General features: G+C 43.4%; 1 protein-coding gene across 5 annotated transcripts in view; it reads left to right on the forward strand.

Moving 5' to 3' along the window:
- Positions 1 to 22,976, forward strand: part of CORIN (corin, serine peptidase) — a 331,431-nt gene that overhangs the window by 268,623 nt on the left and 39,832 nt on the right. For all 5 annotated transcript variants that reach the window (XM_075127943.1, XM_075127945.1, XM_075127946.1 and 2 more), the window contains 4 exons: positions 541 to 648; positions 6,912 to 7,025; positions 15,714 to 15,824; positions 17,621 to 17,750. In XM_075127943.1, the coding sequence (XP_074984044.1) occupies positions 541 to 648; positions 6,912 to 7,025; positions 15,714 to 15,824; positions 17,621 to 17,750 (463 nt within the window). The remainder of the gene's footprint in view (positions 1 to 540; positions 649 to 6,911; positions 7,026 to 15,713; positions 15,825 to 17,620; positions 17,751 to 22,976) is intronic.

Consider the following 22,976-nt stretch of genomic DNA (forward strand, 5'->3'; position numbering starts at 1 on the left):
TGACTTAGGAGCAAAAGTCAACATTGACTTTCAATGGGACTTTTTTCCCCTAAGGCACTTCTGAAAATCCTTTCTGGCCATTGTGATGTGAGGATTAATTGGTGAATACTTATTAAGGACTCTGAATTTTTAAAAAAGGCCATGTAATTGCTAAATATTGTTATCTGTTATAAAATCAACACACTGAATGGTTTACCTCTATCTGTTCAACACAACATCAGTGGACAATATAACTAGAAAAGTGGTGCCCTCAACCTAAACAATATCTGCCAATAATGTTGTGAGGCTTTGAAACTTGAGAGTGGCAGTATGTGGGAAAGTAGTGATGGGTACTCAGACCCACTCCATCCTCCGTATATTTGTCAAGGATAGTTTCCGTTTCTGCATAGTTCCAACTTAGTATCTCATAGAATTCGTGTTCCTGTCTTCTACCCTTTTTACTCAGTCACAATGATTAATAATCGTAATAAATAAAGAGTACTATGTGATAATTAATGCTTTCCAGTTTGCTGAAAGTGTTATGTTTTCTGACATTGACAGAGTGCTCACCCAGTCACTTCAAGTGCCGTTCTGGGAGGTGTGTCTTGGCCTCCAGAAGATGTGATGGCCAGGCTGACTGTGAAGACGATAGTGACGAGGACAACTGTGGTAAATAAACGAAATGAGTGCAGTTGATTGAATGGAAAGCTGCTGGAGTATCAGAGTACATAACAGTTGCTCTCCATCATTTTGTTCAGCCCACAGTCTGAAAGTTCAAAAGATAAGCCCCTTTTCCTCAAGAAAAAGCTGTGAAATGTATTTGAATATTGAATTTTTAATGATTGGTTGTCAAATTAGTGCAGGCCACATCCTGCTTGCTGAATATCAACATCATTTGTGACACTGAAAGTGTGGGAGCCCTGGTAAGCCAACTTTCAGACTGTTTGAATATTAGTTTATCATTTAGGAGGAAATCTTTAGTTGTGCAGGCTCAATTCCCCATTGTATTGCTCTCTTGATACTGATGGAGTTATACTGGGATAAAAAAGGAATGAATGCTGACAATCAGGCCCTGAATATTCAATTACAATTTTAAATGTTTACATGTCAACATTCTTTTTATGATGTGTTGAACACAGGCTGGAGACCTTATTGTAGTCTAGTTTCCCTTACTGCAATGGGCTCCAACACTGGAAGCGTCAGGAATGATGTCAGTTTTCAGCTGTGAGCCTCCAGCAGTAGGCTCAAGAATATCACATGTAACTACAAACTTTATTTTCAGTTTCATTCCAAAGTTCTTTCATGGTGAAAAGCCACTCTTACCGCTTAAATGTAGAGAAAGTGCTTTGGCTGAGCAACAATGAGCAAGTCCCCTGGAAAACAATTCTAGTTAATTAACAATTGTTTTGGTTGCCCTTCCTTCAAAATTATTGTCATTGACACTTGCTTTTAACTCCCAAGAACACTAATAGCGAACTATCTTTTAGACTCATTTTATACTCCTTGACTTTAAGGTCTGAAATATTGCTTTGATACATAAAACAAATTTCTTAAGTAGATCTCTCTCTTTTTAGTCTAGACAAAATGTCGCTAGCAATCTACGGAATTCTTATCAGCTTCTATAAATATGGAAGGCTGCATCTGCTAGAAAATTACAGCTGTCAGAGTGACATTTCATTGACCACGGGTAATGTTGTTACTGAAGAACAGCCAGTGCTTTTAGAGCTCTAGAAGTTGCTGTCCCTAGCTCATTCATATTCTTTGTGTGTAGGACAAACTCAGAGATCATTGAACTTTCCCTGTGTAAATGGCTAGCTCAGAATATATTGGATTTAGTTTTTTAAGAAAAGAACACACTGATTTTTGTACCATTAGTTCACCAAGCTGTATTTAAAGAATGTATATTTTAGATGCCATAAACAGTAGGCATAGTAGCGGATACTGTGTTAGGACAACCAGACTGACTATGTCCATTGATGTCCTGTGACAAAATCTGCACATCACAGGATGAAGGGGGCCATTTACAGTTCCCTCATTCTCAAGCTGCCCTGGCTCAAGTGTAAGTTAGAGCAGCCCTTAGGCTGCGCGTAAGAGTCCATCTGCAAATTTAAAATTGGCAGAATGGAGCTGTGCTCAGTGCCAGCTGTGCCCTCTCCCTTTGTGCCCTTCCTTGCTCTGACATGCCCTCTGTGATTGGATGGGTTGCTTGGTTGTCTTAGGAGCCAGCTCTGTCAGCTTTTGCTCTAGCTCTGAGAGTTTCATTACTCCACTGGGGATAGCAAGTAGATAGCAGAAAGGTGGCAAACAGGAGTATTGTGAATGTGAAGGAGCGTAACCTTCAAAATCAGCATTTTGTCTTCTACAGTTTGCTGCAGCTCTAGTTCTCACTGTAGTATTTTAGCTGGGGTCAAAAAGTCCTGGCATTTAATTTTAAGGACTTGAGTAATAAGAATTGCACAATGAATGTACCAGTAACAATGAGTTAACACATAACTTTAAGGAGAACAAAGGTGAGATAGTGCGTGAATCCCCTTCTCCCATCAAAAACAGGATTTGACATGGGAATTGTATAAATACAGACATGTTTTCCATAAAACATTAAGAAATTCATGTTATAACAAAATCCTTATTCTACAGATGCTCATCAAAAACGACACATTTGGCATGCAGAATAGAACTCACAATCTTCTGCTGCAAAAATAGTTTGTATGTCCATGGCTGGAGTCATTGAAATATACACACTGAACTTCTGTTCTAACGGGTGCCTCTGTTCCATTCAAAGATAAACAATGTTAATGCATTTATGTAGTGTCCTCAGGAGTCATAGGACACTTGACAGTAAAACTTTGTAAACATTTTAAAAGTAATCAAGGGCAACAATGAACAAATATTTAGTTGGTGGTAAATGGTTAGTCAGACTGATGCATAACTTTGGTCCTGTCTAACAGTAAGTGCATGAGAAGTTGGGGTGTAAACTTACAAAGCACTAGTGGGTTGTATACTAGCTGTCCATGTGGACTCTGCTACGCTGCACTAAAAGTTCCTTAGTGTGCATTGACTTACTCCCATTTCAAAGTGGAGTAGATCAAAGTGGTCTACGGAATTTTTATTGTGCAGCAGCAGGGTCCCACACAGTTACCACACAGCACTCTAGTGCACGGTTGGTTTACGGCCCAGCTTGTCATGCACTAACTGTTTGTCCAGACTTGCCCTTAGATTCTTAGGCTAAAGTCACCTATTCTGTTCTATTCAGGTTCTTAGATCTCCCCTCACCATCATACTGTCTGAGTGCCTTCCAAAAGTACATTAAGCAATGTGACTAACATTCACCTCCCTTTTCCCCCTCAGTGGGAAAATTAGCATTCAATGTATGGCAGCTATGCTATATGTATTTATTAGGAAGGCATGGTCAAAGAGCTGCACCTTGTATTTGGAATGGAAAGTGGTGATATTTGAGATGGTTATTAGAACCTGTGAGAGTTCATTTCGCAGCCTTGCACTGGCACCCAAGAAAGCTCTAATCACTGCACAGATGAGCTTTATCCTTGCAGTGGATAACTCTATTGTCCCGAGGAGCAGGGCAGGGACAGGAGAGATCACCGATGTGGGTGTGTGCATTGAGTAGCCACATACCAACCATAGGCCCAATCCTGGAGTTTCAGGCAATCTTTTAGGTCTCCTGCGCCTAGACCATTAAGTGCCTTTAAAATGAAGACAAAGACTCTGAATTTGACCTTGAACATATTCCTGAGATACAAAAGCCCTGTATGGGACAGGGATGCATAAGCTATCCCTCCTCTGGTACAGGGAAGTGTAACTCACACACATGTGTCCTAACCTGGACTTCTGTAACTTAGAAGGGAATTCAACCAGAGGAAGGGCATGCAGGAATCTCACAAAATCGACTTCTGAGATATTGGCACCTTCAACCCAAATGTTAGCTCTGATTTTTGGGATAGAATCTGTAACCTAAACTGAGCAAAACACAGAGCATGATAACCTGGCTCTCACCATTGCCTCCTTGGCCCATCTGGAATCATTTCAACAATTGATAACTGTCAGCACCAAGGTGTTTAAATATGAGAAAATGAAAATAAATTAATAATGCCTCATTCTTGTTGTCATGAACTGGAACATGGGTGGTCAGGTCTAGTGGGGCTGGAATGGACTGGCCAGGACAGGAGCAAGGCTGGGAACAAGGCAGGAGCAAGGCTGGAGTGAGACTAGGAGCAGGGCAGGCACAGAAAAGATAGCAGATGTGGATGCGTGCATTGAGGAGCCAGTGATCATTTGTTGCTGTGGGACTTAAAAGTAGACTTGCAGACTTCCTCAGCCAGTCAGGCAAGTGGCCTATCAGGTGGACCTGCTGTTGCTCACCTGTGCTCATAGGCTGCCTGGAGACTGGACAAGATACAGCTGCAAGTTCTCATTCCTGAAACTGGTTCATTGTAGTATTGCTTATTCTCGCCCAGTAATGCATGACCTCTCAGGAAGGCCAATTATTCCTCTGTGTACAACTCATAACAGTTCTAATGTGGCTTATTAAATAAGATGTAAATGAAGTGGAGTACTATGTGCATTCAGTATACTACATTACAATTACTGATGGAGGAACCCAAACAAATTATTTCTATAGTCATGTGAGCTGACTTTTCTCGCACTCACAGTCATAAACGTGTTCACCTTGGAAATAGACCCTGTGTAAGCTACATTTCCTTTTGCTAACTTAGTAACTGCTATCCTTTGCTGAACTAGTGCACTACATGAGCTCCAGCCCCAGGAAAAGTTTAATAGTACTATACTGTCCAAGCCACTTGTACCGTAGTGAACTCACAGAACAGAGGTTTGTTTATTTTTTGTTTTGATCACATGGGCCAGTCACCTGAATCTGACCTTGGATTAAGTTTTAAGTATAAAAGCCAATGTGATCATCTATAGAATGGATTAAACAAGGCAGCCCCAACTCCATCTATTTCAAATAAATATTAGTAGAGTAAAATCAAGAGAATTCTATTTATCATGTATTATTATGTCCTCCTGTGTTACTGTTGTGTCAGTGATGCATGAGGACATTTCTTCGTCAAAGTGAACTGTTTCCAAACTCTGATGTTACAATGAGATGCTTTAATAATTATTTACAGAAAACTGTAAAGGTAAAATTGGAAAGCTAGATGTTTTATGAACCTACATTATGCCATTCTTAATTTCCTCCATTTGACAAACTAGGAACCTACTATCAAAAAACTCTGACCCAGTTTTACAAGAGTTCATCTTGATTTTTTTATGAAGCCAGTGCAACTGATTAATGTCACTTGGAGGAGACAATGGCTGTGTTAGCTGCATAATAATGAATTTTCAGGTAGATGCATATAGTTGGCAAGGGTGAATCTGTGTAACCACTCGATGCAGTGGTAAAATATTAGATTACTGCAAACAAGGAAACATTGTACTTATGCCCAATATGGCTAGCTCCTCTCCACCTCTCAGTCTGTTCTCTGCCTCTTTTTACATCAATATTGCAAGAAAAAATATTCCATGGTATTTAATGGAGATTACTAAAAGAAACAAGTTCACAGTATTTCCATTTTTGAAAGACGAGTATGCTAAATGTTGATATTTTGAACATAGCCCCTTTACTTTTAAATTAAATTGTGCTGCATCCAGGATGAGAACTATTCACATATCCTTAGTAATGTATATCAGAAATAGTTTGGTAGGGATGTTTTCCTGAGTTAGGACCTAACTTGATGGATATAGTGTAAGCAAAGGATAAGGTAAGTGTAATTGGTCAGAAAGAACAATGGAATATTGTATATTTCATGTTCATTTGAATAAGTGTTTATTTTGACAATATTGCTTCTGTTCCCTCATCAGTAATTATTTTTGATACTTTTTAAAATATACATTGAAAATTGAACATACCTTGAATTTTTCAGAAACATTAAGGAAAAAACCACCTTTTTGAGATCTGATATTGTAAGTAGATCTGCGGCAACATTCAAAACTTCATGAATTCGTGTAGATTTCAGCAGGTGTTTTTGGTAAATGTGAAAAAAGAAAAATGTTTGGAAATGTCAAAGTGATTTGTTTTGACATCAAAATGGAACATTTAGATTTTTGGGGTCTAGATGCAGAAGGAGATTCAGGCACCATTCACAGAACAGGAGGAGGAGGTGGTCTCCTTATAGCTTTTAGCTCAGTGGTTACAGCACTCATCTGGGAGACCCAAGTTTGAATTACTACTCTGGAGCAGGGACTTGAACCCTGGTCTCCTGGGAGTGCCCATACTACCCAGCTAAATGGTATTCTGGAGTAACTCTCTCTCTCTCAGATTTCAGAGTAACAGCCGTGTAGTCTGTATTCGCAAAAAGAAAAGGAGTACTTGTGGCACCTTAGAGACTAACCAATTTATTTGAGCATAATCTTTCGTGAGCTACAGCTCACTTCATCAGATGCATCCGATGAAGTGAGCTGTAGCTCATGGAAACTTATGCTCAAATAAATCGGTTAGTCTCTAAGGTGCCACAAGTACTCCTTTTCTCTTTCTCAGTTTATCCTGTTGAGTCTTTTCTACTTTGTATAAAATTCTTGAAGAGTCATTGGAGCATGAACCGGAACCCAAGGGTTCCCCATCCCAGCTGAGTGCCCTAACCACTGGGTTACAGAGTCATTCTCACTTGCTTTCTCTTTTTGACCCAATGACAATTCAAGTTTCAGGTGGAACAAAATGTTTAGTTTCACCTGAAACCATTTTTTTCCAACTTTTTAATTCACCTAAAATTTTGAAAAATTTGTTTCAATTTGACCTGAACCAGTTTTTTTCCTTGTTTCTCAGAACTACAAGCTAACTGAATAATCAGCCATTCACACAGCTCTAATTGCAAGTAAATGTTAAAATGGAATATCTCAAAGCTCTTGTTCTCTGTGTCCAGGTTGTAGAGAAAGGGGACTTTGGGAATGTCCATCGAACAAGCTGTGTATCCAGCATGCCATGATCTGTGACGGCTTTCCGGATTGTCCTGACAAGGTGGATGAAAAGAACTGCTGTAAGTGCTTAACCAGGGTGACGGTCAGGACTGAATCTAGAATTTTGGGGGCACTGGACAAACTGTAGAAGCAGTCCCCTAAAGGCATAATGGCCCCACCCCTCCCCTTAGCTCCCTATCATTCGCCTTGTTGCTCCAAGTTCTCCCTCTCCATCCTATAACCTCTCTCCTTGGTTCCACTTCTTACTGCTGTGGCTCCATATCTCCACCTCGTCCTGTCTCTCCTTGCCTGGTCTCTTTCTGTTTGTGTCCACTTGGCTGCTATTTTTTATTTGTAGCTCCTTGGCTCCTGTCTCTTCCTCTAGGCTCCTTGACTCCCTTTCGTATAACCTATGGCTGCTTGGATCTTCTTTACTCCCACTTGTCTTACCAAATCCCGGGACTTTTTGGCTTTTGTTCCTCCCCCTGCTCCCTTTGCTCCTTTATTCCCATGTTTCCATTGTCTCTTCCTTCTCACCATATCCAAGGTGGCAATGAGTGCCAGCGGAATACAAGTTTCAGAGTAACAGCCGTGTTAGTCTGTATTCGCAAAAAGAAAAGGAGTACTTGTGGCACCTTAGAGACTAACCAATTTATTTGAGCATAAGCTTTCGTGAGCTACATCTCACTTCATTGGATGCATACTGCGGAAGTGAAGAAACAGACCGACAGAGCCAGAAGAGGAATACAAGTGTATCCCATGCAGTGCCAACAAGAGTGTAGGGATACCCCAACGATCCCCGCTGAGGCCTGGGTTATGGTTCTATACCTGCAACCACTAAGAAATTCCTCCTTCCTTCGGCTGATAGCTAGAAACAGACGCGAGTTCCTTTTCACAGTACACAGTTTATCAGTGGGATGGGAAGAGGAGGAGGAGGAGGAGCTACTGAGTGGCAGCTGCTGTACGAGCTTCCATCTTGTTGCTTATATTTTCAGTGTGTATGTGAAGTCAGAAGTGGAGGTTGGGAAATGCTTTTGGCTGCAATTTAATGTATAGACGATTCTCTGTTTCATCTGCTTTTAATCAAACCGAGTTCTGTGGTCTCATCTTCTGCCATCTGATCTGCCAAAGAGAGGAATGGTATCTGTTAGAGCTGATTGAAAATCTGAATGTCTGTCCCCCAGGAAATTCGGATATTTCAGCATTTGTTTTCATCCTGATTGTGGAAAACACATTTTCAGTTGAAAAAACGTGTTGATGTATAATTCCTGACTAGCTCTGATGCTTGTTGGAAGGGGCAGATGCTTAGAGAGGCAGTGTCTGCACCATCTGTGTAGGGTAAATGCAGTATTTGCAGTATCTGTGTAGGGTAAATGCAGTTTTGCCATACAGAATGCAGCTGCTCTTGTCTAGAAGAGCACATAGCATCAGTGCTCAAATCTCTTTTTGGCTTCCTGCATGCTTTCAGGTGCAAGTATTGTCTGATTTATTGATGGTGGATTAATTATATTGATTACTTAAGAATTCCCAATTAACAACTTAACACACTGATGTTTGATAGGCTCTTGTCCAAAGATCAGATCCAGTATTATGAGGATTATTGTTCATTTGGGAACCCTGACATGCACGGTTGGAAAAGATCTTTTGCTCTTTTAAGATTTGTATTACTAAAGTTAGTTAACACACAAATGTTCCAGTCCAGATGACATTATTGCATTATTCGTACTAATTTGACATCCAGTATCATTTCATACACATGCTCACAACTATTCTTCTGGAGACCTAGAATTACTGAGACAGGACCCCTGTGGACCACCAGCTGTCTTCTCTCTGACTTGCATAATGATTAAGGCTACGTTTTAGTCACTGATATTTTTAGTAAAAGTCATGGACAGGTCACGGGCCATAAAGAAAAATTCATGGGCCCGGGACCTGTCCGGGACTTTTACTAAAAATGCCCGCCCTGACTAAACCTTGGGTGGGGGGCTGTGGGTGCTCTGTGGGGGGAGGTCCGGGGGTGCCACAGGTGCAGCTGCTGCAGAAATCACAGAGGTCATGAAAAGTCATGGAATCCGAGACTTTCGTGGCCTCCGTGACAGACTCGCAGCCTTAATAATGATTGCTGGATTGAGGTTTTGTCAGCCTACTTCATGGTCAGACCTATTGTAAGTTTGATGACTGTCATGAATATTCCTAAGAGTGTTCAGCGTCCTTTGCCCATAACTAACTGTTTTACCTTAATAATGTTGGGGTGTCCTTGTTCTAATTTATGGACTAGTATATTAATTATATCAAACTCATTAGTGTATATGTCAATTGGTTACTATAACAATTCTGTGATTAAGCATCTGCTGATGTGCCTGTCACAAAATACTCCATACTGGCATCAACTGACTTTTTGCAGTTTCTCATCAGCATCCTGCAAAATTTCAGCAAAATTATTTATTGCAAAATTATGTTTTATGCCATTTTATGACCTAGCGTCACTGCTAACGTATGGTAAGCTAAACAATTTACTTTTGCCAAAGTCCATATCCTTATGTTAACTGCTTAAGTTACTATTTTACAGGTTTAGGCCTGTAGTCTTCTTGCATTTCTCTCTTATATCTTGTTTTAATGCATATAAGCTAGTTTTGAACTCAGCGTAACCCATAAGCTAATGCACAGATTACACAAGTCAAGATGTCTCTAAAGCTCTGAATGTTTTGAGATGTGAATAACTGAGAGCAACTTACATTTACACAATAAACTGCAGCTTTTCAGGTCAGCTGGGATACTGTACTTATGCTACTTATATGGTTCCCATAACTGTAGAATGATGTCTCACAATCTTTAATGTACTTTTCCTCAAAATGCCCCTGTGAGATACGGAGGTACTATTATCCTCATTTTACAGATAGGAACTGAGGAACAGAGAGACTAAGTGACTTGCCAAAGGTCACATAAGAAGTCTGTGACCTCAAGAAACTGAATCTGGGTCTCCTGAGTCCCAGGCTAGCACACTAACCATTGCACCATCCTTCCTCTCTACTCTTGCTGTCAGTCCTGGGGATGAATTATTCAGGAATGGCAGTAGAGCTTCTCAGCTGAGGGCTCTCTACCTCTGGAATTTGCTCCCCCTTCTCAGATGGGGGTCCTCTACCTCTGGAATTTTCTCCCCCTTCTCAGCTGAGGGCTCTCTACCTCTGGAATTCGATCCCCTTGGAGGCCTTCCAGAGCCAGAGTTAGGGAGCTTCAGGGCATGATGTGAGGCGTGGTTGTTAGGTTTAGCTTTTTCTTGATTTTGTACATGCATGTGCGTGCGTGTGTGTGTTCTTGTTTTTCTGGGTTTACATCTTTTGTTCCTGCCCTGAAGACACATGGCTGTTAATGTCACAGTATGTCACAGCAGACAGTATCAGTTTACATTGTTTTATGGTTTTCATTGTGGATTGTTTGATGTATGATAAGATGGGTCTTTTAGTGTTGTAAATAAATGCCTGACCTGTACAGTAATACACTCTATAAACTAATAAGACATATAAAAAAATTAATGAGAACTCAGGGCCAGAGTCACTAAAGCTACTGCATGATGGTGCTAATTGTACTTCTTTGTGTCAGCCTGCACTGGTGCCCCAGTGGGAAAGCCTGATAAAGTGGGGCTGGTAATGTTGCATGACTGCCCTTCCTGGGGATTTTGCGATGGCATCGGGTAGCTGTAAAATCCTATGGGGACTGTACATGAGCACAAACTGACATCAAAATGATCTTGTGGATACTGGACTGGGATGCAGGAGTACTGAGTTCAGGTCCTGGCTCTGCCACAAGCTACCTATGTGACCTTGAGCAAGCCACTCCATGCTTCAGTTTCCCACGTCTGAAATGACGATGACAGTACTTCTGAATTTTAGGTATCTTAGGCCTTGTCTACACTACGAAATTAGGTTGAATTTATAGCAGTCGGTTTTGTAGAAAGCGTTTTTATACAGTCGATTGTGTATGTCCCCACACAAATGCTCTAGGTGCATGTAGTCGGCGGAGTGTGTCCACAGTACTGAGGCAACCGTCGACTTCCGGAGTGTTGCACTGTGGGTAGCTACCCCACAGTTCCCGCAGCACCGCAACCCATTTGAATTCTGGGTAGAAATCCCAGTGCCTGATGGGGCTAAAACATTGTCGCGGGTGGTTCTGGGTACATATCGTCAGGCCCCCCTTCTCTCCCTCCCTCCGTGAAAGCAAGGGCAGACAATCGTTTTGCGCCTTTTTTCTTGAGTTACCTGTGCAGACGCCATACCACGGCAAGCATGGAGTCTGCTCAGCTAACTGTCACCGTATGTCTCCTGGGTGCTGGCAGACGCGGTACTACATTGCTACACAGCAGCAGTTAATTGCCTTTTGGCAGCAGACAGTGCAGTATGACTGGTAACTGTCATCAACGTAGTCCTGGGTGCTCTTTTAATCGCGTGCCTGGGCAAACATGGGAATGACTCCAGCCAGGTCATTTCCCTTTTAAGTTTCGTCTCATGGCGATTCAGTCCTACCGGCAGTGCACTGTCTTTTAATCTGCAGCCAGCAGAAGACGATGGCCAGCAGTCATACTGCACCGTCTTCTGCCGAGCACCCAGGTGATGACGATGCGTTACCTAGGGAGGTGGTAGAATCTCCTTCCTTAGAGGTTTTTAAGGTCAGGCTTGACAAAGCCCTGGCTGGGATGATTTAACTGGGATTTGGTCCTGCTTCGAGCAGGGGGTTGGACTAGATGACCTTCTGGGGTCCCTTCCAACCCTTATATTCTATGATTCTATGATTCTATGATGGCTAGCGGTCATACTGCACAGTCTGCTGCCAGCAAGATGTATAAAGGTAGATGAAGTGGATCAAAACAAGAAATAGACCAGATTTATTTTGTATTCATTTTCTTCTCCCTCCCTCCGTGAAATCAACGGCCTGCTAAACCCCGTTTTGAGTTCTATCCTTGAGGGGGCCATTCTGTTTCTCGCAAAGCCACCCCCTTTGTTGATTTTAATTCCCTGTAAGCCAACCCTGTACGCCATGTTGTCCGTCGCCCCTCCCTCCTCCAGAACAACGGCAAACAATCGTTTCACACCCTTTTCCCTGGATTGCCTGAGCAGGAGCAGACACCATAGCACAGCAAGCATGGAGCCCGTTCAGCTCACCACAGCAGTTATGACCATTGTAAACACCTTGTGCATTATCATGCAGTGTATGCAGAACCAGCACCTGAAAAACCAGACGAGGAGGCGACGGCAGCGCAGTGATGAGGACATGTACACACTTTTCTCTAAAACCGCGTTCCCCCACAATTTGGAGATCATGGTGTTAATGGGGCAGGCTCATGCCGTGGAATGCCGATTCTGGGCCTGGGAAACAAGCACAGAGTGTTGCAGGTCTGGGATGATTCCCAGTGGCTCCAAAACTTTCGCATGCGTAAGGGCACTTTCATGGAACTTTGTGACTTGCTTTCCCCTGCCCTGAAGCACAAGAATACCAAGATGAGAGCAGCCGTCACAGTTCACAAGCGAGTGGCAATAGCCATGTGGAAGCTTGCAATGCCAGACAGCTACCGGTCAGTCGGGAATCAATTTGGAGTGGGCAGATCTACTGTGGGGGTTGCTGTGATGCAAGAAGCCAACGCAATCACTGAGCTGCTGCTATCAAGGGTAGTGACTCTGGGAAATGTGCAGGTCATAGTGGATGGCTTTGCTGCAATGGGATTCCCTAACTGTGGTCGCTGAATACGTGCAGCCAGACACCAGAGCAGTTAGAAGAGCACAGCAGGAAGTGGTGCGCATCAGAGAAGCTTTGAAAACCAGTTTCATGACTGGCCAGGGTACTGTGTGACACTTCTGTTTGTTTCTCCTTGATGAAAACCCGCCCCCTTGGTTGACTCTAATTCCCTGTAAGCCACCCGCCCTCCCGCCTTTGATCACATCTTGCTTGCAAAGGAAATAGTCACTATCATTTAAAAAACATGTATTCTTTATTAATTGATTATAAAAATAGGGAAAGGTAGCCCAGGTGGGGTGTGGGAGGAGGGTAGGAGGGAAGGAAAAGGCCACTTTAAAACTTGTTGAATGCCAGCCTTCTGTTGCTTGGGCTGTCCACTGGGGAGGAGAGGTTGGGTGTCTGGAGCCTCCCACCCCGCGTTCTTGGGTGTCTGGGTGAGGAGGCTATGGAACTTGGGGAGGAGGAAGGGCGGTTAAGCAGCAACTGCAGCGGCAGTCTGTGATCCTGCTGCCATTCATGAACCTCCACCAGATGCTGGAGCATGTCTGTTTGATCCCGCAGTATCCCCAGCGTTTCCTCATGCCTCCTCTGATCTTCCTGCTGCCACCTCTCCTCACGTTCATCAGCCACTGCCCTGTACTCTGCTATTGTGTCCCTCCACACAGCTCTGTCAGTGCCGGACAACTGCATGAGCTCAGAGAACATCTCATCGCGTGTGCGTTTTTTTTCACTGCCTTATCTGAGATAGCTTCTGGGATGGAGGAGGGAGGCTTGAAACATTTGCAGCTGCTGGAGGAAAAAAAGGGAGTGAAGTATTTAAAAAGATACATTTTACAGAACAATGGCTATACTCTTTCACAGTGAACAACACTATTCACATTACATAGCACATGTGATTTTGGTACAAGGTCACATTTTGCAACTTATATTGAGTGCCTGCGGCTTTGGTGTTAGAGATCACACACGCAGGGCCGGGCAACAGAATTCGGCTTGCAGGCGACCATGGTAAGCCATAGTCTTTTGGCTTCTGCAACCTTCATAACAGCAGCCCCCTCCTTTCCCATACCAAGCAAAGCCCGTTGAGTTGGCCATTTACTGCTGCAGTTTTCCTGTTAACGTGCAGCAGCAGAAACCAAACTAACCCCCTCCCCCCATCCAATTCTCTGGGATGATTGCTTTTCCCCTCCCACCAGTGCCTGGCTGGTATCAGGGAAGTTCCCTGCTAGCCAAACGCTCAGCTCAGCATCAATGTCTCCCCACTCCCACCGTGTGGCTAACTGCAGGGAGGATTTATTTTCAGCCACAGGCAAACAGCCCAGTAGGAACGGCCACTTCTGAAAGTTCCCTTAATCAAATTCCCCTATTTCAACCTGGTTACCATGAATGATATCACTCTCCTGAGGATAAAGAGAGATAAAGAACAGATGTTGCTTGAATGCCAGCAAACACTGGGACCATACGCTGCCAGGCTTTGTCATGCAGTGATACCAGATTACTTGCTACTTAGCATGGCGTGGTAAAGTGTCCTACTATGGAGGACGGAATAAGTCTGTTCTCCCCAGAAACCTTCTGCAAAGGCTTTTAGAGTACCTCCAGGAGTACCTTCATGGAGATGTCCCTGGAAGATTTCCGCTCCATCCCCAGACATGTTAACAGACTTTTCCAATAGCAGTACTGGCCACAAATGCATCCCAAGTCCTCAGGGCTACTTAATCATTAAAAAAACCTTGCTTTTATAACATATATTATATTTAAAAAGGTACACTCACCAGAGGTCCTTTCTCTGGCTTCGTTGGGTTGGGAGGGTATTTCAGTCAGGATGATAAAAAGATCCTGGCTGTCGGGGAAAACGGTGTGCTGTGTGCTCTCCCCAAGCTCGTCCTCCTCCTCATCTTCCCCATCTTCAAAATCCTCAGCCATGGTGGAGAGTATCCCATCCTCAGAGTCCACGGACAGGGGTGGGGTAGTGGTGGCGGCCCCCCCTAGAATTGCATGCAGCTCAGTGTAGAAGCGGCATGTCTGGGGTTCTGTCACGGAGCGTCCGTTTGATTCTTTGGTTTTCTGGTATGCTTGTCTGAGCTCCTTAAGTTTCACGCGGCACTGTGTTGCGTCCCTGATGTAGCATCTGTCCCTCATGGCCTCTGAGATTTTTTGGCATTTTGTCTTTTGGAACGTAGTTCTGATAGCACAGATTCCTCTCCCCATACAGCGATCAGATCCAGTACCTCCCGTTCGGTCCATGCTGGAGCTCTTTTTCGATTCTGGGACTGCATGGTCACCTGTGCTGATGAGCTCGCCTGGCCAAACAGGAAATGAGATTCAAAAGTTCCCGGCACTTTTCCTGTACACCTGGCCAGTGCATCCTAGTTCAGAGTGCTGTCCAGAGCGGTCACAATGATTGCGCTGTGGGAGGCCAATACCTTCGAATTGCGCCCACACTAACACTAATTCGAAACGGCGATGTCAATTTCAGCGCTAATCCCCTCGTTGGGGAAGAGTACAGAAATCGGTTTTAAGAGCCCTTTATGTTGAAAAAATGGCTTTGTTGTGTGGATGGGTGCAGGGTTAATTCGGATTTAATGCTGCTAAATCCGACATAAACTCGTAGTGTAGACCAGGCCTTAGGGTAAAGGATGAATGTCTAATCAACACAGAATAACTGTCTGGATTAGGATTAGTGCAGTCCAGCAAAAAGTGAGAAACAAAAGTTTCCATCTAAAGTTTGTGAGGGACTCCAATGCTATAGTGGTAGGATCATAGTTGAAACTTGGTAGGTAGGATGCACTGAATCATGTACCCTGGCCATGCTATTTCCAGACACTACTTCCCACCTTTGAGGTTTGCTGGCCTACCACGGATCCCCTCCAGCTAAGTCCTCCTCCCCACCCCGAACAGATTTTCTGCCTGCTGACTCTATCCCCCTGCTCCATAAACCTGCTCTGAACTTGTCCCTATGCCTTTACCCAATCATATCCTAGTGTGCATTTTTATGATTGCCGTTTTTAAGATCATCATCTTAATATTTGTGTTTGTCTTGGCAGCATTTTGCAAGGCAGATGAGCTTGAATGTGCCAGTCATGATTGTGTGCCACGTGAAGTGTGGTGTGATGGGCAGCTAGACTGCATGGACAACTCAGACGAATGGAACTGTGGTAAGTCTCATCTGTGCTACTGGATGGAAGTAATGTTGTGGATGGTAAATGTCATGAAATAGTTGAGTTTTTTTAACATTTTTCCAAAGTGGGGCTGGAAGAACTTGGACTAGGAGCCTGTTCCAGGAAAGCATGAAAGTCAGTACAAACTGTACAGTGGGCAAGGGAGAAAGAGAGAGGGTTAGATGACAAATGTGTGGATACTGCAAGGTGCAGGAGGAGATAAGATGAGAGAAGTGATGTTGACTGAATGGAAATGTGGAGAGCTTCTGAAGTGAGGAGTAGAGTCTTGAGACTGCTGTAAAAGAAGGCAGAGAGGCAATGAAGAAACTGAAGTATAGAAATGACCCTGGCAGAATGACTAGGGCTTTGATCCTGTACTCATTGAACTTCATGTCAGAATTCCCATTGACTTCAATGGTGCTGAGAAGAAAATAAGCCTGGCAGCTCCATTTTGAATGTACTGGAAGTGAGAAAGGGGACAGTCAGCAGAGAAATCTGGCTATTACCCACCTGCAGTACCAGCATCCATAAAAAGGCCTCATGCTTTTATGTGTTATTAAAATAAGAATTCTCAAAGCATGGCTGTTTGAGTAAGAATTATGTGAGTCCCACATAAGCAATAGCAATATCTGAAGGAAGCAGGATGTGTGTGTGTGTTGTGGTGTCCTGGCCCATATACCCGAACTCCACCAGACAGCAATTGGCTGCACTGTATATGTGATGCTATCTGAAGCTAATCTATTTCTCTGTGTGAAGGTAATACGGTACCACGAAGAAATCGGATGTTTTATGACATTTTTAGTGTAAAACAGAAAGATATCCTGTTGTTTAGAGAAACAAATATTCTTTATTCATACTGCTGAGAAAATACATTGTGCACACATCCATCAAAATTACTTAGGCAGTGGAGACAAAAAGTCCTATAAACATGAGTTAGAAGTATCGAGAAGGAGGAATCAAAGATTAATATATAATTTTCTTATAGAGAGGTAAAGGCAGTGTAGTATGAATGAAAAATGCTTAATAACTAAGTGAGTTCGGATGAATGAAATTCAAGAATAAGTGAGAAGTACAAAGTCTAAATAAAAACAATATGTATTTGGTGAAAAATGCACACAAAAAACCTTCTGTCAAGAGTTCCTGTCACAAACTGTAGTACTATAGGGCACCTAAGTTTACCTCAGTGCATTTTTGGCCATTTGGAAGCTTTCTTGTGCAGGATCAAAACAAAGGCAGACATTAAGCCAATAAGCAGGTTGGGGAAAGAGATGATGATAATGGCAGAGGATGGTCTTTTTTGTGGTCAATAGCTATTGATTGTTCTTCATTTCTATAAACACACCTGATATAGTCATAATAGGAGCAATATAAATTTATCAAGGGCCAGATTCTGATACTGTTCTTATATTGAGTAGCACCTTATTCCACAAGTGGTCTCATAGATTTCAGTTGGACTACTTGTGGAGTAAGGTACTACTCAACATGAGTTAGGCTGTCAGTCTGGCCCCATATAAACAAATGATGAATTGAAGTGGTTCGGTTTGATCTAAACTTCAGGATGTCTCTCTTGTTTGTTATCTTATGTACTGTCTTGTCTAGGACTACCTAGAGTCTGATGGGCACTGCTGCCTCCTTCTTGAATTAAATCTTCATAAAGTATAGAGGAGATAAAAAATAACTGGATCTTGCATTACTCAAAGACACTTTTGAAAGTATTCTTATATTTACAATGTAACAAACAGCATACCAACTAGCTGAAGAAATACTTAAGTTACTTTTCTTTTTCTTTGCAGTGACCCTATCTAAAAACACAAGCTCTTTGGCATTCCTGACTATTCACAGGTCAGCTACTGACTACCATGTTTGTGCTGATGAGTGGCAAGAAAAGTTAAGCCAACTGGCCTGCAATCAAATGGGTTTAGGGTAAGGTCAGTAGTTTGTAGCATTGATGAATTTCCCAGGCTGATGGGGGCAGCAGAGTTAGTTGAGTCTATTGTGACTATTGTTAGTGTGACCTGCGTGAGATTAAATTTAGTACAAAAAGGGTTAGTAAAGGAAAGGGGTAATGGAATTCTATGAACTCTTGAAAGCAAACTCTCATTAAAATTCTGACACTTTATAAACACTACACAACTGTAATTAAAGGAGGTAGTTAAAAAGATAACCTTTCAGCCAGGTATTGGAAAGTAAATTGAATTTATAATTATTTTTGAAACTAATTATAGCTTTGAAATTTGATACTGTATTTGTTCCTAGCGACTAAAAAACAAACAGTTTGCTTTATGAAACAGAAAGGAGAAACGGTGGTAATTTCAGTTTGTTCAGTGGAATTCTGTAATTAGAATGTATCCATGAGAATTTTTAAAAGGGTTTTATCCGACACTCACCTCCCCAGTCAGAGCCCCTGTCATTTTCATTAAAAAGAAGGATGGATCCTTAAGGCTATGCATGGACTACTGTGCCCTAAATAAAATTACCATGCAAAAATTGCTACCCCTAATCCCAGTGCTCATAGACCAAGTAAGAATGGCCTGATTAGTCACCAAGCTGGATGTGAGGAGTGCCTGTAATCTAGTCAGGGTCTGTCCAGGGGACTAACAGAAAACTGCATTTTGACTATGATAGGTGTTAGGGCCCATAATGAGAGCTCTCTGACCTACTGGTGAGAGTCAGGAGTAGGGTCAGGTCATGGTCACACCAAAGGTCAAAGGGGGACTCAGAAGTCATGCCAAGGGTCACAGCTTGAATCAGCAATGGGGAACAAGGTGTGGTCACAGGAATAGGGACAAATATGGGGAAAAGGAACAAGGCAGGGAGGTGGGGACTTGGTCTCAGCAGTCTGGGCAGCAACAAGCCTAGCAACTAGTTGCTCAGAAAAGGGATGGGACAGGAATAGGAAGCTTTATGATCAGTAGTGTCCAATCAGCCATCTGCTGTTAGTCATCTGACCCCACTGAATCAGCAGGTGTAGCTTCTGGTGTGTGAGTGGGAGATATTAGCAGCAGTTCCCACATCAGTTCTTGCAACATGATGATATACAGAGTAAGGCTCCTGCTTGGCAGCTGCCCAGGCCTAGGATCAAGACTGGTGGTGCCTGATGCAACCCCATCTCCTAGGGTAATCCACGGGGTCAGACTTCTCTGTGTGATTCCTGTGGAAGGTCCATACTTTTGCAGGGGTGTGCACATGATGAGCTGGCTCCCAAGAGAATTCTTCAGGTCCATAACTATCCCAATCGATCAGATAGTACAGGGGCCCTCTATGCATTTGGGGGTCCAGGCTGTCGTGGACGAGATATGTCTCATGGTCTTGAACTTGAACCAGGGGTAGAGGTGGTTCCTGCTGGGGTTTCCCGTAGGTCTTCCCTTGGGGTTTTCCCACTTTTACCCAACCAGGGAACCTCTTTTATACTGTTTTTCCGACCATGCTTAACACCCTGTGCACACGCATTAGAGTTTCAACCCTCTTGTCCTTATCTGTACTTCCACACCCCATGAATATTTGGGTGCCCCATTTTTCATAGGTTATCTTAGTTCCTCTTATTCTCATTAGCATCTACACACAACATGTGTCCATGGTAACCTGCAATCAGAACAGGACATTCCATGATGTTACAATCAGGCGTCTTGTGGTCTTGGACAGTACATTGCGGTTTATTTTTCCATAACATCACCTATTGGCTCATCTTTTACAGTAATCTTCTAACCTACCTGGCATATGGTTATTCCTAAGTTACCCACTCATGTCAAAAAGAACAGAAGTACTTGTGGCACCTTAGAGACTAACAAATCTATTAGAGCATAAGCTTTCGTGGGCTACAGTCCATTGTTGCTACTCTGAAACCACTCATGTCAAGCATTCTTAAGCCTACAACCTACTATGGCTAAACTAAAATCTTACAGGCCTCAGCCTATAGGCTTTGCATTCTAGCCATGCTTTACTTATATATCTAATACACAGTCATCACTCCTACCTATTTGTCAATCTATTGTTCAAGCACCTGGTTGACCTTTTCTGATTGGCCATCCATATGAGGGTAATGTGTGGTGGATGCATGATCTGGACATCTTGGAGGGAAAACTCATCCTTCCAGAACCTGGATATGACTTGGAAGCCACAGTCTGTGGTAAGATGTTTTGGGAGGCCATGGAGGTGGAAGATATGTGTGACTAGAAGGCATGCAGTAGTTTCCACGTGTGCATGGTACAAAATTGGCTGTTTTGGTGAGTTGGTCCATGATAGTTAGTATGGTGTTAGGCCTTCAGATTCGGGTAGTTCCACTATAAAAATCAAGGGTAATATGTGACCAGGGCCAGGAAAGCGTCCCAGGTTGGCATCAGGAGGCCAAAAGTCCTGCTCTAGAGGAGTTTTGTGCAAGCACAGATATTGCAGGACCTGATGTAGGACCAAATGTCACCTTGCATTTGTGGCCACCAGAACAAGTGGGCTACAACTCAGAGTCTTGGATTGCCCAAAGTCACCTGCCTAAGGGGTATCACGATGTATGCACAGTGCTTCCAGTCTTGGAAAACCCTTGGGGATGGATAGGGAGCCATTGATATAGAGGAGGTTATTGACCCAGGGATAGTGGTGTTGGATTATTAGGGAGAGCTGCTCAAAGCATGGTAAGGAAGTCCGAGGCTACAGACCCACAAATTAAATCATGTGGTTTTAATGTGTAAGGTGGCGGTTCTTTGGGGTTAGTGGGTTCTGAATAGTATTCCCCTTTTCGTCAGAGGGCATCAGCCTAGCCATTCATGTTGCCTGGATTATACATGATTATGAAATCGAATCTTGAAAAGAATAGGGCCCAACACAACTGATGCTTATTCAGTGCTTCGGCAGATCATAGATATTCTAGATTCTTATGGTCAGTTAAAACTAGGATGGGATGTTTGGCCCCCCCCAGGCAGTGTTGCCAATTCTCACATGGAGCCTTCATGGCAAATAACTCCTTGTCTGCTATTTCATAATTGCATAGCTTTTTTTTGACTACCGCTCTACATTGGGTAGATGTTTTCAGAGAACTATCCACGAGTCCAAGATCTCTTTCTTGAGAGGTAACAGCTAATTTAGACTCAATCATCTTTTATGTTTAGTTGGGATTACTTTTCCAATGTGCATTACTTTACAGTTATCAACATTGAATTTCATCTGCCATTTTGTTGTTCAGTCATCCAGTTTAGTGAGGTCCTTTTGTAACTCTTCGCAGTCAGCTTCATACTTAACTTCCCCAAGTTTCTTCCCCTCGTATTGGATCTCCTGGCTTTTGGACCTTCGTATAAACTCTTGACTGCTGATCTGGACTGCCTGCCCACTAGGCTTAGGTGACCATACGTCTCTTGTTGGCTGGGACAGTCCCTTTTTTAAGCCCTGTCCCTTCCCTCCTGGGTTTCTTTTTCTCCCCTCAAAAGTGGGCATTTGTCCTGTTTGCTTTTGCTGCCTTGATCAGTTGGCAAGAGCAAATGGGACAGATGCCCACTTTTGTCAAAAAAGTGGGGTGCTGGGGGGCAAGTGGAGATGCCAGCCCCTCCCTCCCTCTCCTCCCCTCCCCTCCCCCCTGCAGCAGGGGAGACAGAGCTGGGGAGGGGAGGCAGCATTCCAACATTCCCTGCTGACCCAGTGGCAAGACCACTTTGCCACTGTTAGGGCTCTGGCCTGGGACGCAGTGGAGTCGGGAGGGCCTGCATCCTCCTACCTCTGCCACCCTCACCCCCCTTGGGGTGGCAGTATTCCCCCTCCTTAGGCCAAGAGAGCTCCTTTGTCTGTTGCCCACCAGAGCCAGGATGAAAAACTAGGGTGGTGTTCACCTCTGCCAGCCCCCTAAACTGTTTGCTGGGTGCCTAACCTCTACCTGTGTTCTAGACTGTTTGTTTGGTGCCCTGCCCTGGCTGAGGGCCTGCCCCCCCCTCCCCCCGAACCACTTGCAGCTACCCTGCCTAAGGGTTCAAGCCATAGACTGTGTGGTGGCCCGCCCTGGCTGAGGGTCTGGGCCCCTGAACTATTTGCGGCACTACCCTGCCTAAGGGTTGGAGCTGGAGACCACTAACTTCCCCCTTTACTTAGGCTGCGGTTTCAAGAGCGTGTCAGCAAAGCGGCATGGCCTCCCTCAGAGACTGACAGCGAGGGAGAGTTACACCCGCCTACACGCTTACAGATATTAATGGGCCACTCTACCTTGAATGATCCCTTACAGTATGTGCTAACTATTTATGTTCAACAATCTGTTACACCAGGGGTCAGCAACCTTTCAGAAGTGGTGTGCCAAGTCTTCATTTATTCACGCTAATTTAAGGTTTTGCGTGCCAGTAATACATTTTAATGTTTTTAGAAGGTCTCTTTCTATAAGTCTTTAATATATAACTAAACTATTGTTGTATGTAAAGTAAATAAGGTTTTTAAAATGTTTAAGAAGCTTCATTTAAAATTAAATTAAAACGCAGAGCCCCCCGGATCGGTGGCCAGGACCCGGGCAGTGTGAGTGCCACTGAAAATCAGCTCGCATGCCGCCTTTGGCACATGGGCCATAGGTTGCCTAGCCCTGTGTTATACCTTGCATTTTGCTGGGAGTTCCTTTCCCAGGCCCGAAGAAGAGCTCTGTGTTGCTCAAAAGCTTGACTCTCTCACCAATAGAAGTTGGTCCATTAAAAAATATTACCCCACCCACCTTGTCTCTCTAATATCCGGGGACTGACACGACTACAACTACACTGCACACACCAAACCACACAGGTACTCTCATTTACACATGTCTAATTGATTAAACAAAGTGCTAAGCAGTGGAGATTCAGGCCTACCCTTTGTATTTTTACTCTCTTGAGAAAGCAGTTGAGGGTTTTCATATGCATTGGAATTAGGTTGTTGCTGTACACGTGCTGGTCTTTTATCATTCAGTTACTCTTTGTTTTTATGTCAGAATATGCTTAGTGCATATTTTTTTCATAAACATCAACATTTTCATTCTGTGGTTCAAATCCCTTAAAGATTTATACACATGCTTAATTTACTGCAGTGTGAGTAGTCACGTTAAAGTCGATGGGACTATTCACAGTGCATAAAGTTTTTGCAAGATCAGGGTTTCCAGCTATAAGAAAATATAAAACACAAGTTGTGATATGACTAAACTTGAAATGATAAAACAAAGAAGGC

Source organism: Caretta caretta, chromosome 4, assembly GCF_965140235.1.
Source record: "Caretta caretta isolate rCarCar2 chromosome 4, rCarCar1.hap1, whole genome shotgun sequence".
NCBI classification, from domain to species: Eukaryota; Metazoa; Chordata; order Testudines; family Cheloniidae; genus Caretta; species Caretta caretta.